The 14,977-nt window shown below is 47.9% G+C and overlaps 1 protein-coding gene and 1 pseudogene across 1 annotated transcript; one reads left to right on the top strand and one right to left on the bottom strand.

Annotated features, from left to right (window-relative positions):
* Positions 1-1,236: 1,236 nt before the first annotated feature.
* GPHA2 (glycoprotein hormone subunit alpha 2) lies at positions 1,237-13,492 on the bottom strand. Its single transcript, XM_061606350.1, has 4 exons — positions 13,423-13,492; positions 4,333-4,451; positions 2,892-3,076; positions 1,237-1,620 (listed from the first exon to the last, which is right to left on the bottom strand). Exons 2-4 carry the CDS (start codon positions 4,436-4,438, stop codon positions 1,519-1,521), a joined length of 393 nt encoding a protein of 130 aa, XP_061462334.1. The 5' UTR covers positions 4,439-4,451; positions 13,423-13,492; the 3' UTR covers positions 1,237-1,518.
* Positions 7,183-7,301, top strand: LOC133375275 (5S ribosomal RNA; annotated as a pseudogene).
* Positions 13,493-14,977: the final 1,485 nt, after the last annotated feature.

Consider the following 14,977-nt stretch of genomic DNA (forward strand, 5'->3'; position numbering starts at 1 on the left):
AGCTGCAGATGGTGCCTGGTGCCTGAGGCCAGAGCTGTTCCAAGAGAAGGAGAGTAACGGCTTTGTAAGCAAACCGAGTGATGGGGTCTAAACCCTCTTTGGGGCTCATCTACTCCTTCCCTAGAATAGTCGTCACATATAGGAGCCCTAATGGATGTAATGTTGCTGGGTTCCCAGTGTGCCTGGCCGTTGGCTGGTGCTGACGGGGATTGGAGTCCGTCTCCACCAGCGGAGGGCCGCAGGCATTTCCCATGGCCCCTGCCCTTGTGGATCAGGATCAGCTGTGTCCAGGAAGTGGCCTTCTTTGCAGGGCTGGGGGCTGCCTCTGCTGCCGAAGAGGGCAGGACCTGAGTCAACAGGTTCAAGTTACAAGAAAAGGGGTTTCAACTAAACATTAGGAAGAACATCCAGATAGCATGCGCTGTTTTGACAGTGGAACAGGGTGGTGGATTCGCCTGCACTGGAGATTTCCAAACAGGCTGGTTTTGTTTTGGGGAAACCTGTTACGACACATTCCCACCATTGTAACTGATGGTGGTGGACTAGATTTTCTCTGGGGTCCCTTCCAGCTCTGATTCTTGAGTTCTGTCCCTTCACACTTAAGTTATTGGGTGAGACTCATAGAATCTTTAAAAAGTAGAGTTAGAAGGTGCTATAGGGCTATCGAGTCTAGCCCCCTGCTCAGTGCAGGAATCCACGTTTAAGCATAGGTGACTCTCTTAGTTGCTGAGGGAAATGTGCTTATTTGCAAAATCATGTCGAGATCATTCTGTTGCCACGCTGAGCTCTTGCCCACCCAGGATTATCAGGATGGTAGAAACCCACAGGCAAAGAGCTAAATAACAATTATTGAAATGTGTTGGCACTTGGAAAAATCTTGACATGATTCTGCAAATAAGCACATTTTCTAGCACTTAAGATGGGGTGGGGGGCCTCAGGTGGTGTTGGACTACAATTCCTATCTGCCCCCACCAGCATGGCCCATGAGCAGGGATTTAGGGAAGTGCAGTCCCAACATCTAGAGGGCAATAGCCCCTCCCTAGCCTCAGGTCTTCATCTCATCTTTTTCCAGTCTGGGCCTCTTTCTCTCCATCCCCCCCCCCGGTTTCTTTCACCCTTGAGAAAGCTGTCCTGCAAGCTGCAGCCAAGAGGGAATCTATTCAAATACCAGAAACAGCTTTTGTGGAACAAAGTGATTGCATTTTATTTGTAAATACAAGAATATAAAAAGTGTGCAGTTGCATCTTGTTTTCTATGGTGGGTAATGATGATCAGATACTTTTGGGCAGCTCAGAAGCAAGGCATAAAGGTAAGAGCCACCCCACCCGCAACTGCCAGCCTCTAGTACTCGATGGACTAGGAAGTCCTATTTAGCCATCCGGGCTAATAGCTGTTCCATCTCCTCCTTGCGTTAAACAGCAGACAGTGAGACAACATATTTGGTGGGAATGGAAGCAGCACTGATGATCACGAATGCAGGTTGGAGGAGAAGTTTGTGCCTTCTCCCAGGCCTGTTCCCTAGTACCTGGAGAGGCGGCACGTGTCACACTGGCAAGTCTTGGCTGTGAACACCTCCAGGGTCTCATGCCGGGTGGCCCCACAACGCAGCTGCACCTTGATCTGTAGAAGGAAGCAGATAGAGCTGAAGATGGAGGCTGGCTTTGCCGCTCCAGCCCTGCTCTTGTCTGATCAGGCCTGCTACGTTGTGCTCTCCCAGTGGTGTTGGGTGACAGCTGGACTGTGGAGGGTGCCAGGTTCCTACCCCTCTCAGGCGCTCTATAATTCCCTCTGCCTTGCCTAGCTGGGCCAACCAAAGGGCAGGAGGTGGTAGTACCCAGTTTCTCAGCCGGAACAGGATTTGGTACGTGCCTTGTGCATCTGCATGGGTGCGCACGCCCTTGAGTGTCTTTTTTCCTAATAGGCTGCCCAGAGGCAGAGACACCTTTCCTGATCTGGTACCCCCAGCAACTCCAGCCAGCACTATTGTGTTTTCCCCGTGAGTCACCCCAAGCCAGTAGGGCTGTCCCCAACACCACCATGAGAGTTAACCTAACGTATCCTGTACCAATCCAAATAAAAGGCTGGGTCTATTTATCTGTTCCTTTTCCAAATTCCTGTATTTACAAGCAGAATGTTAAGAGCAACTTGTTTCTCAAAGGGCCAAATGTGCACCATAATGACGGCTGACCTAAAGTGAGGACCAAGATGATCCCAAAGGCTGCAAGCCTTGGCCTCACCTGGCATTTGGATCTAAAAGGCACTGGAGGGCACCCAAAGAAGGGACCCTTTGGTTGCTACCTGCACCTGGACAGTCAAAATGTGAATTTGATAAATAAATGCATAGACCAAGGTGCTTTGTTAGCAGGGAGTGTCTATTCTGCTAGGCTAGTAGTGTCTACTCTGACTAGATGCAGCCCCCATCTCCCTGAAAGCATTGCATGGGGTTGTGTCACATTCAGACCCAGGCCCTCTTGCCCCTAGCCTTTCCAGGGTTTCCCCCTGTTGCCTCCTACCTGCGCCTTCTTCAAGTGCTTGGATATTGGGGGTTGAACCTGGGGGCTCCTGCAAGATGCTCCACCACTGGGCCTGTGAAGAAGCCTTGTCCTTGTTCAAGGAAGCCTTTAATTAGCAACCTTCTGCTTTTGTAATGTCTTTGCGAGAACTGTTGTTTTAATGGGTTGTTATTTTAGTGTTTTTGCTGTGTTAACATTTGCTCATCATTTAAATAGAAAAGTGGGATGCAAAGCACTAACTTTAATTCCAGAACATTATTTCACCCTCTGGTTATGGTTCAATGGGCTCCTGGACTGCAGGGAGTCCAGCTGCAAGGACTGTCACACACATAATTGAGAGGCACTCGTGCACGTGGAGGCTGCTGGGACCTCACTCACCTTCCGCATTTTGGCAATGGTGCAACACTGGGACACGGATGTGATGTTGTGCTTGAAGCTGCTGGCCAGGAGGACCGAGTACTTGGAGGGGAAAGCGCTGGACTCGCAGTAGCCCACGCAGGCCTGGACTGTGTGCTTGCTGCGGCAGTTCCCTCGGTGGTCGCTCTTGATGGTCACATTGAAAGCTGGCGAGATAAGGAGGAGGGCCAGCTGGGTGGGTGGTGGTGGCAGCAGCAGCAAGGGCCGAACTGCGACCTCCCAGAGCCAGTATTTGGCCAGGGCTGTAGGCTTACTTTTATCTATTTACCAAATATGTATCCCCGCCCTCCTCCCAAAGGAGACCAGGGCTCATTCATGACTCTTGGTTTCCCTGGCTGTTTCCGGACCGTAGTGCAGTTAGGTGTGTTTGGACCCTGGACCTACTGCAATTATTCCTCAAAAGCTAACTAGTACAGTACTAAGCAAGGTAGCAATAGCCAGTTGATAACATTCACTAGTAATAAGAAAAAGTCTATATTCTAATTGCCTGCCTGCTTATTTTAAAAGAGGGCTGGGGAGACCCCGCTCCCAGTCCAGATGTGGCCCCCTCTGGTTGGTGGTTTTGTTCCTGCACAGCCATTAGGCAGAATGAAAACTGTCTTTTAAGTCTAATTGTCCTTTGGGGCATTGCTTTTATTTATTTATTTATTACATTTCTACCCCGCCTTTCTTTCCATGCTAGAAACCCAAGGCGGCTTCCATACGGTTCCCAGGCGGTCTCCCATCCAGTCACTGACCAGACCTGACCCTGCTTACCTTCAGCAGGGAGCTGGCCTCATGTGCCTTCAGACCATAGCCTGGAACCTGGGATTTTGGGTGGTATTTACAGCTGGGGGAGAAGGATTAAGGCTCCCAGTGCCCTGAGCCTTCCCCCTCTTTCAAATCCCCCCCCGTACCACAATTAAGTGAAAGAGTTGGGAGAGACGTGAATGAATGGGGTGTACGAGAGAGCGGCGGGGATGGCTCTGGGGCCTGCTTTTGGCTCCAGCCGTCCCCATCACCAGCAGGAAGCCCCTGACAGATTTTCCCCAAAGGAATGCAATTCTTGGGGTGGGGAGAGGCTCAGTGCTGTATCCACTGCCCCCCAAAGAAGGAAGTTTTTTTTAAAAAAAAGGCACCTGTGATCATAACATTCCTATAATTATCTCGAGGTATAAAACCCATCCACACATGCTCTTAAAATACACTCTTCCTTTTTTTAGGGTGGGGAAGAGGACAATTTTAGCTCAAGCTGCTCTGAACACTTCCTGAGAACTTTTATTATTTAGCATGGAATTGCTGGGCTCGGTGCCCCTCCTGCTGCAAATGTGAGGAGTGGCTCACCAGGGGGGTCCCAAGCATCTCCCCTTCCTCCACCCCCGCAAGACCCCTGCTGTCTCCCTCCCCAAGCCATGCAGCTTACGGCGGAGATGGCAACCAACTCCAGTGGTGCCAGCTTCATAACTCCAGCAGCTGATGGCCAGCAGAAGAGCGAAGACGACAACGGCAGTGCAGGGGAAAGATGGCATCACTTGGAGGTCTCTGAAAGACAGCGGCTCAGTGTTGGCAAAGATATGGGGCAACATCGCTTGGTGTGTGATGGCACAGAGCCGGCCTTTCCCAACCTGTGGCTCCCCAGATGTTTTTGGACTGCAACTCCCACCAGCCCTAGCTACCATGGGCATTTTGAGATCCAACCTCTTGCTCCTCTGCCACCTCAAGGGTGTCTCGGCTGCTCTTGGACAATGAGAAGAGAAAGGCGAATGGCTGAGGCCAGTGGGAGCAGAAAGAACTGGAGGGCTCCCGGTTGGAGAAAGCTGAGCAAGAGTGTTGGCCTTGGGCTGGGAGACCCAGCGCTACAGCACAGCACAGCCCAAGAGCGCACTGAGTGACCTCAAGGTGGCTGCCTTCTCCAAACTTAACCTTCCTGCCAGAGTGTCTACAAGGATAAAAAAGCAGGCACAGAGGGAAAGGGCTGAAGGGGTTTCCTTCACCTCCCTGCAGGAAGTATAATCAATGATCCATGAGACATTCTCAGTGGTTCAATTATTTTTTTAAAATTATTTTTACAGAGATTGCTGCTTGTGGAATTTCCTACCTGGGGTGCCAAAATAACCTGGCCAGCCTTTGGTACTACTTTGCCCTTTCACTTTTCAAGTCCCATTTCCTGTTCCACCTCAGGCAGTAAAATGTCCAGAGGGTCTTGTGGCACCTTAAAGACCAATTGCACATCCTTCTGTGGACTAAAGCACGCTTGGCTGCAGGCATGAGGGGATATTCTGAGTTGTCAGATACCTGCATGCAGGGGTGGGGGTAGGGGTAGGGGCAGGGGCAGGGGCATTGCAAACAACAGGCGCACAAGTGATAATGCAAAGGGCAGCAGTGGTCTGTCTAATATCTCCACAGAGCCCAAATGTATACTAGCTAAAATCTCCCAAAATAGGAAATTATTTGATTGATTGATTGATTGATTGATTGGATTGCATTTATATTATATACCGCCCCATAGCCGAAGCTTTCTGGGCAGTTTACAACAATTAATTATTTGTAGGTGTTAAATTAGCAAAACTAAGAAAATAAGTAATATAACCAGTGACTGCCGTTGTGGACACTCTGTTCTTATCTTGTTTGCATTTTTGCAGTTTGCATCAGAGTGTTGCCTTTCCTAACCTCCAGATGCTTTAGACTACAACCGCCACCATCCCCAACCACAGAGCCAGCCCAAGACTTTTTACTGCCTGTGATGAAGGACAAGATGGTGCCTCCTCCTCCCCTCGCCGACGAGGGAGGCAGGTATATCCAGCTGCAAGAGTCGTGATAGGGGCACACAATATTTTAGAGGGGCTAAGGCAAGCTTATGTACCATATGTACAGCTCCAACAGATAGGAATGCCTGGGGGGGCTTAGAGGTGTCTGTCACCATTGCCCTCCTAGTCTGACATCTGCCTGAGGCGGTTGTGTCACTTTGCCCAGTGACGGGGCTGGCCCAGGCTGACCGTTGGCCATACTGACTAAGCTGAGAGGATTTGTAGTTCATAACGTCTGGGGGGCATCAGGTTGAGGAAGGCTGCTGTAGACTATTCCTCATGCATTTCATGATCTTTTGGCTCTGTTGTTTGCCTTTTCCTCTCTACCCCTCCCCCAGGTACATAAACCAAGCAGATTCTCTTCAACGCTGGCAATGGGTCACCACTAGGGTTGCCAGGTTCTTGGCCTGAGACTAATTCTGTATCTTTAGGAGAAGAGAAAGTTAGCCAAGTACAGGTGTTCTTGCTACGCTGTAATGGGAAAAACCACAAGATGGTTTCCAGGCCCAACCTCCAAAAGGTCTTCTGTATCTATAAAAGTTGTGCAGGGGGAAGGGAGAATTCCACCTTGTGGTTTTTCCCATTACAGTGTTGCAAGAACACCTGCACTTGGCTGACTTTCTCTTCTCCTAAAGATACAGGATCAGTCTCAGGCCCTGAGCCTTGCAACCCTGGACACCACCTCCATTGTACCTGACAGCAGCAGGCTGGGGGGGGGGGAGAGATGAAGGTTCGCTTGCATAGGACACACAGCCATGCCTGTTCTGTTGGTGTGGAAAATTATGTTTGTTATAAAAAAATGTATCTCTCGCTATCCTTTTAGGCTTGTGCTAAGTATGCGTTAATTCTTAGCAAAGCAATGAAGTCTATAATCTGTTGAAACTGCCTTACTTTATCTAGGACAAAGGCAGAGAATGTTCCTTTTAGAGACACATTTCAAAGACGCATTTAACCACTGGTCACAAAGTGTCTGTTTGAAGGGGGTGATAACTTTAAGAACAGGAAGACAGGAAGAGTGAAAACGCACCTTTTGTTCCTTTATTACGTCTGTTTACAGCTTTGTTTGATGACTCTGTCTTACTGTTCACCGTGCCCTAGCGGTCTATAAATTGTTGCTTCTTCCTAAATAAAGTTGTCTATCTGACCAAGGTTGCATCTCGGTTGGACTGGGAGCTTCTTTGAGCGGGTAGAACCTTTGATCAAAGTCACTTCTGTGTTAAATGTGTTTTCCTTCCTAATCCAGATTCAGGGTCCATTCCACTCTGTGCCTTACCTGGGAGAATGTGGCACAGTGAGATTGATATTGAATCTCACCCAACAGTTCCACCCCCCCTCCATCGAATCTGCTGCCTGAGATGGCTGTCTCACTCTGCCTAATGGTAGGGCCAGCCCTGTTAAAGGGCCACAAGACTCTGTCTCATTCTTCTACAAGAACATGGCTGCTCCTTTGGAATAAATGACAAGTATACTATGGCCATACTACCCTGAACACGCCCGATCTTGTCTGATCTCGGAAGCTAAGCAGGGTCAAGCCTGGTTAGTACTTGGATGGGAGACAGCCTGGGAATCCCGGGTGCGGTAGGCTTAGAGGAAGGTGATGGTAAACCATCTCTGAATACCTCTTTCCGTGAAAACCCTATGAATATGTCCAGAAAAGATTTATAAGGGTGCCATAAGTTGTAATTGACTTGAAGGCATATAACAACAACAATGTTGAGATTAGGGTTGATTAGAAGTTTGAATCTGCAGTTTGGTTAGGTGAGTAGGACCTGCAACAAAATGTGCAACTCCAATTCATTCGTTTTCTCTCTTGTTGTTTTTTTTAAAACCCCTCCCCTCAAAAAAACCATCGTTCTGGTAAATGCTTTGGCTTGATCAGCAAATTAAAAGCCTCCACATCAGCCAAACAATAAAGCCTCACAGAGCTGAGCTGGTTATTCTCCACTGTTTTGTGTAACAGGGACAGATGGAAGGGGGGGGGGAAGCCTTTGAGGTAAGCAGTCCTCTCTGATGGACACTCTGATGGACACTGTGATGGTCAGCATGGTGCAGTTGTTAAAGAATGTTGGCTAGAAATGATACAAATTCCCACTCCTCCACAAGGCTCCTCTTGGGCCAGCCTAGCCTACCTCACAGGCTTGTTGTGGGGATGAAAGGGCCCCCCATGTATGCTGCTTTGAGCTTTTGTAAAAAAGGGGGGTGTATAAATGTCATCAAGTTTGTGTGGTACTGGTAGAGATCATGCTATTCTCTGGCAGGGAATGGCATATCTGCCCGCCCATCCATCCATCCATCCATCCATCCATCCATCCATCCATCCATTTCATATCAACATGAACTCAGAACAGCTTATCCATTTTAATGATGAACAAATGTCATAACATTAAAATAACAGGTGGGACAACTGGGGGGACATGGAGGGTGGGAAGATACTTCAAGTGGGGGTGCAAGGAGTCAGGGTTTGGGCAGATAGAAAAGCATCTGCAAGACTCTTGAGAAAATGCTGGGGTGGGGGGGGCGCACAGGCAACTTACCCATCACCTTGTTGGTCACTGAAAACGGTGGCTTTTCACATGCAGAATCTAACAATTTACCCATGAATTCTCTCTTCGCCTAGCATAGCTGGAATTTTCTGATGATGATAACACCAGCCCAGTCTCCTTCCTCTGAGACACACCAGCCAAAATCAACATCAGTCTTATCTGCAGACCTCTTGTTAAGGACCGGCTAGTTAGTGTGGCATAGTGGTTAAAGAGTTGGACTACGACCTGGGAGACCAGGATTCGAATCCCTACACAGTCATGAAGCTCACTGGGTGACCTTGGGCCAGTCACTGCCTCTCAGCCTCAGAGGGAGGCAATGGTAAACCCCCCACTTACCACAAAAACCCTATTCAGAGGTCGCCATAAGTCGGGATCGACTTGAAGGGACCCATTCCTTGGGGGATGAGCAGCTATCCTCTCGTGCCGAGGATATATCTCCGGGGGCTGGAGGGATCCTTGTAGTGGGTGATTCGATCATTAGGAACATAGACAGTGGGGTGTGTGATGGGTGTGCAGACCGCAAGGTGTTTTGCCTGCCTTGCGCGAAGGTTGCGGATATCGCCCGTCATTTAGATAGTTTGGTAGGCAGTGCTGGGGAGGAGTCAGTGGTCGTGGTGTACGTTGGCACCAATGACATGGGGAAATGCAGCCGTGAGGTCCTGGAAGCAAAATTTAGGTTGCTAGGTAGGATGCTGAAAGCCAGGACCTCCAAGGTGGCTTTCTCTGAAATGCTACCGGTTCCACGCGCAGGATCAGCCAGACAGGCACAGCTTTGCAGTCTCAATGCGTGGATGAGACGATGGTGTCAGGTGGAAGGGTTTGGATTTGTTAGGCACTGGGGAACATTTTGGGACAAGCCGGGCCTGTACAAAAGGGATGGGCTCCACTTGAACCAGAATGGAACCAGACTGCTGGCACTTAAAATTAAAAAGGTGGCAGAGCAGTTTTTAAACTGACTGAGGGGGGAAACCCGACAGGAGCCGAGGAAGGTCCGGTTCGGAATAAACCTCCCCCCTGGGATAAAGACCAAAGAAATGATGAAATTTTAAAAGGGGTAGGCCTAGAAGTAGGCATTGTGAGAGCAGGGGCACAGGATATAAATTCAGAAGGGCAAAATTACCACAGGCCAAACCACAAGTGCCAAAGACACTTGAAGAGAGACACTGCTTACAAGTGCCTGTACGCTAATGCTAGGAGCCTCCGAACCAAGATGGGAGAACTGGAGTGCTTGGTCTTAGAGGAGAGCATTGATATAGTGAACATAACGGAGACCTGGTGGAATGGAGAAAACCAGTGGGATACGGTTATCCCTGGATATAAACTATATCGGAAGGACAGGGAAGGACGTATTGGTGGCGGAGTCGCTCTATACGTGAAAGAAGGCATTGAATCCAGCAAGCTCGAAACCCCAAAAGAGGCGGACTCCTCCACAGAATCGTTGTGGGTGGTGATACCATGCCCCAGGAGGGATTTAATACTGGGAACGATCTATCGTCCCCCTGATCAAAATGCTCAGGGAGACCTGGAGATGAGATATGAAATTGAGGAAGCATCCAAACTAGGAAATGTGGTAGTAATGGGTGACTTCAACTACCCAGACGTTGACTGGCTGCATATGTGTTCCAGTCATGACAAAGAAGCAAAATTTCTAGATATTCTAAATGACTATGCCCTAGACCAGTTGGTCATGGAACCAACCAGAGGGATGGCAACCCTGGACTTAATCCTCAGTGGGGACTGGGACCTGGTGCGAGATGTAAGTGTTGTCAAACCAATTGGGAGTAGTGACCATAGTGGTATTAAATTAAACATACATGTAAATGGCCAATTGCCTAGAAAATCCAACACGGTCACATTTGACTTCAAAAGAGGAAACTTCACAAAAATGAGGGGATTGGTAAAAAGAAAGCTGAAAAACAAAGTCCAAAGGGTCACATCACTCGAAAATGCTTGGAAATTGTTTAAAAACACTATATTAGAAGCGCAACTGGAGTGCATACCGCAAATCAGAAAAGGTACCGCCAGGGCCAAGAAAATGCCAGCATGGTTAACGAGCAAAGTCAAGGAAGCTCTTAGAGGCAAAAAGTCTTCTTTCAGAAAATGGAAGTCTTGTCCGAATGAAGAAAATAAAAAAGAACACAAACTCAGGCAAAAGAAATGCAAGAAGACAATAAGGGATGCTAAAAAAGAATTTGAGGAGCACATTGCTAAGAACATAAAAACCAACAACAAGAAATTCTATAAATACATTCAAAGCAGGAGACCATCTAGGGAGGCGATTGGACCCTTGGATGATAAGGGAGTCAAAGGTGTACTAAAGAACGATAAGGAGATTGCAGAGAAGCTAAATGAATTCTTTGCATCTGTCTTCACAGTGGAAGATATAGGGCAGATCCCTCAACCTGAACTAACATTTGCAGGAAGGGATTCTGAGGAACTGAGACAAACAGTGGTAACGAGAGAGGAAGTTCTAGGCTTAATGGACAATATAAAAACTGACAAATCACCAGGCCCGGATGGCATCCACCCGAGAGTTCTCAAAGAACTCAAATGTGAAATTGGTGATCTGCTAACTAAAATATGTAACTTGTCCCTCAGGTCCTCCTCCGTGCCTGAGGACTGGAAAGTGGCAAATGTAACACCAATATTCAAAAAGGGATCCAGAGGGGATCCCGGAAATTACAGGCCAGTTAGCTTAACTTCTGTCCCTGGAAAACTGGTAGAAAGTATTATTAAAGCTAGATTAACTAAGCACATAGAAGAACAAGCTTTGCTGAAGCAGCCAGCATGGCTTCTGCAAGGGAAAGTCCTGTCTCAGTAACCTATTAGAATTCTTTGAGAGTGTCAACAAGCATATAGATAGAGGTGATCCAGTGGACATAGTGTACTTAGACTTTCAAAAAGCGTTTGACAAGGTACCTCACCAAAGACTTCTGAGGAAGCTTAGCAGTCATGGAATAAGAGGAGAGGTCCTCTTATGGATAAAGAATTGGTTAAGAAGCAGAAAGCAGAGAGTAGGAAATTGGTTAAGAAGCAGAAAGCAGAGAGTAGGAATAAACGGTTCTCCCAATGGAGAAAGTGGAGTCCCTCAAGGACCTGTATTGGGACCTGTACTTTTCAACTTGTTCATTAATGACCTAGAATTAGGAGTGAGCAGTGAAGTGGCCAAGTTTGCTGACGACACTAAATTGTTCAGGGTTGTTAAAACAAAAAGGTATTGTGAAGAGCTCCAAAAAGACCTCTCCAAACGGAGTGAATGGGTGGAAAAATGGCAAATGCAATTCAATATAAACAAGTGTAAAATTATGCATATTGGAGCAAAAAATCTGAATTTCACATATACGCTCATGGGGTCTGAACTGGCAGTGACCGACCAGGAGAGAGACCTCGGGGTTGTGGTGGACAGCACAATGAAAATGTTGACCCAGTGTGCGGCAGCTGTGAAAAAGGCAAATTCCATGCTAGGAATAATTAGGAAATGTATTGAAAATAAAACAGCCAATATCATAATGCCGTTGTATAAATCTATGGTGTGGCCGCATTTGGAATACTGTGTACAGTTCTGGTCGCTTCATCTCAAAAAGGATATTATAGAGTTGGAAAAGGTTCAGAAGAGGGCAACCAGAATGATCAAGGGGATGGAGCGACTCCCTTACGGGGAAAGGTTGCAGCATTTGGGGCTTTTTAGTTTAGAGAAAAGGCGGGTCAGAGGAGACATGATAGAAGTGTATAAAATTATGCATGGCATTGAGAAAGTGGATAGAGAAAAGTTCTTCTCCCTCTCTCATAATACTAGAACTCGTGGACATTCAAAGAAGCTGAATGTTGGAAGATTCAGGACAGACAAAAGGAAGGACTTCTTTACTCAGCGCATAGTTAAACTATGGAATTTGCTCCCACAAGATGCAGTAATGGCCACCAGCTTGGATGGCTTTAAAAGAAGATTAGACAAATTCATGGAGGACAGGGCTATCAATGGCTACTAGCCGTGATGGCTGTGCTGTGACACCCTAGTCAGAGGCAGCATGCTTCTGAAAACCAGTTGCCGGAAGCCTCAGGAGGGGAGAGTGTTCTTGCACTCAGGTCCTGCTTGCGGGCTTCCCCCAGGCACCTGGTTGGCCACTGTGAGAACAGGATGCTGGATGGGCCACTGGCCTGATCCAGCAGGCTCTTCTTATGTTCTTCTGTTGGCAGTCCATCTCCATTTAGCAGCTTAACACAGCAGGAAGGGCCGCAGCTCAGTGGCAGAGCATCTGCTTTGCATGCAGAAGGTTCCAGGTTTAATCCTCAGCACCTCCAGGGATAGATGGGAAAGGCTCCTGTCTGAAACCCTGCTGTGCTGCTGCCAGTCAGTGTAGGCAGTGCTGAGCTAAATGGAACAATGGTCTGACTCGGTGTAAGCCCACTTCCTGTGTTCCTAATATCAGGGCCCTCTCCAGGAGCTTTTAAAAACCCTGGGTTTTGGTTTTGATCCCCATCTCCTCAAAGCTTTGAAGGCAAGAAATGTGATGGCAAACAGGCCACTTTCCTGTTCCATGTAACCATCCCTCTCTCTCTCTTAACATATCATGCCCTTCACCTCTTTCATCTTGCTTGCTGTTTATTTCTGTTTTGCCTCTCTCTCTTCTTGCTTTTCACTATTATTAGGAAGAGACTTCTGGGTGCTCCCATATAAAGTGTTTCTTATGGAATAGAATGGTGCTCTCATGCACAGATTTCCCCCCATCATTCACACAACATAATTGGCATCAAAATGCCAGCCCCTATTCACTCCCCTCCCAAAATTAATCTGGATTTACTCTTTTTAGGAGAAATCCACTACATTTAAAAAAATGTTGGCAATGTCCCACTTGCAATGTCTCAGTGTCCAGCCCCGTCTGGAAGCAGCGTTTCTGTCCCATCATCTCCAGATATTTACTATTTGCATGTCAATCAATCAGGGCATATTATTCATAATAACTATTTGCACATCATGTTTAATGTGCAAAGTGTTTTGCAGCCTTTATCCTTGCAACATGGCTCCACGGCTGATTGCGACTGGCCCAAGATCCTAGCCTCTGGTTGTGGGTCAGTTCGAATAATCCAGACCTTTCAGATCTTTCCTAAAACCCAGCAAACTCTGCTGCACATCTGAACCAGCCCCCTGTGTGCCTCCACACTTACCCACACAGCTTGATGGAATTCCAATTCGCTAACAAAGCCGGCTTCTGTCAGCTGCTGTGATCAGTCTCCTCTACTCCCAAGAGGTGTTTCCAGCCCAGGTGGCTGCATCTCCTCAGCTGGGCTCCACCCTTTTTAAGCTTCCACCTTCCTTGTCTTTCCACCCACTTCTTGACTAGGAGATGTAAAGCTGTGCCACTCACAGCCTGTCCATCTGCCAAAATGAAGCCTCACTACACAAAGCAAGCGCCGCAGGTTGCCTGCACTTTGAAGCCCCTGCAGCAACCCTACTATTCTGGGCCCTGTGTCCTAAAGTGACTGAGCCTGCAGCTAACTAACTAGCTGGTGTTCCCAAACATCTGCACTCTGCTTCCAACATTGAGAGAATCTCTGTGCAAGAAAAAGTATGAATGCTTTCATGTCCTGCTGAATTTTGGGGAGCCCTGGAACCTGCCTCATACAAGGTCAGATGCATCTACCCCTGGGCTCCCCAACATGGCACCCTCTAACAGCCCCCCAGCACCCATCAAGGGCCCCTGCCCCTCCCAATTTTTAGTTTTATTTTAAATAGAGGCTTTAGGGAGGGGCTGATTTGGGGGATTGGAGTTGCCTGCTTTTTTTGTCTGTGTTTTATTTATGTAATTCTCACATGCCCTGTTCAGCTCCCAGAATTCTGGAATGGTCCATGATTGGTACCTAGTGTAGGAGTTGGAACCGAGCTAGGGGACACTGGAGCAACTGTGCTAGACCTTAGGAGCTTAACAGAGAGCCTGACAGCCCAACAAGTGTCTAAAGGAGACATGAGAGGCTTATGTCCTCACCGACCGTTCCTCCTCTTCCTGATCATCTCCTGGGCCATTGTTTGCAGCTGGATCTCCTCTTGAGGAGACCTCTGGGTGAATGAGACTTTTGGCAACCAAACAGACACTGCTACAGCAACTTTGGTCTTCCTGCTGGGTCCACAGCCACCTTTGCTCTAGGGGCCCAGGGGAGAATTGCGGCTCAAGGCAGCTCTCAGGATGTGGTCAGTGGGGTTATTGGAGGAGCCAGGTGAGACATCATGGGATGGAGCAATTCAGGCCGCATTGGGACCCTTTGGGATCCCTCCAGGTCCTCAATCATACTGGGGTTCTCCACGGGATCCCAAGCCTCTTCATCTCCCTGGGGAAAGGGTCAGGTAGGATCCTGACACCCACTGAAGCAATTGTAAAATGAATGGAAGCATTTCTGAGCTAATCCCTACAGTTCTCATAGTTTACTCTGCAACTGTGTGATGGAACTGATGGTTGGTAATAACTGGTAATCGCCTCTTTACTCTGGCCTTTGGCACCTAAGACGTGTGATTTTAGGAACCACCGTTTGGGGATTTTAGGTTGTTCTTAAATTGTTTCTGATGTTGTGTTTTAAAATGGTTGTAACCCGCCCTGGGACCTTTGGGTGAAGGGCGGGTGATAGGTGGTGATGATGATATTTTATGTTGGGGTGTTTGTAGGATTTTTGCCTAATTTGGAGACAGGTTCTGAGCATTGCTAGTTTTTCTTCTGTGGAATGGGTGTTT

The sequence above is a fragment of the Rhineura floridana genome, chromosome 22 (genome assembly GCF_030035675.1).
Source record: "Rhineura floridana isolate rRhiFlo1 chromosome 22, rRhiFlo1.hap2, whole genome shotgun sequence".
NCBI lineage: Eukaryota > Metazoa > Chordata > Lepidosauria > Squamata > Rhineuridae > Rhineura > Rhineura floridana.

Bases quoted from the DNA above. Each gene is read 5' to 3' on its own strand.
- GPHA2 (XM_061606350.1), bottom strand. From the start codon at position 4,438: ATGCCATCTTTCCCCTGCACTGCCGTTGTCGTCTTCGCTCTTCTGCTG. The intron at 3,077-4,332 runs GTAAGCTGCATG...TTATCTCGCCAG, and splicing joins AGTTGGTTGCCATCTCCGCC to CTTTCAATGTGACCATCAAG. The intron at 1,621-2,891 runs GTGAGTGAGGTC...TTCCTTCTACAG, and splicing joins CCATTGCCAAAATGCGGAAG to ATCAAGGTGCAGCTGCGTTG.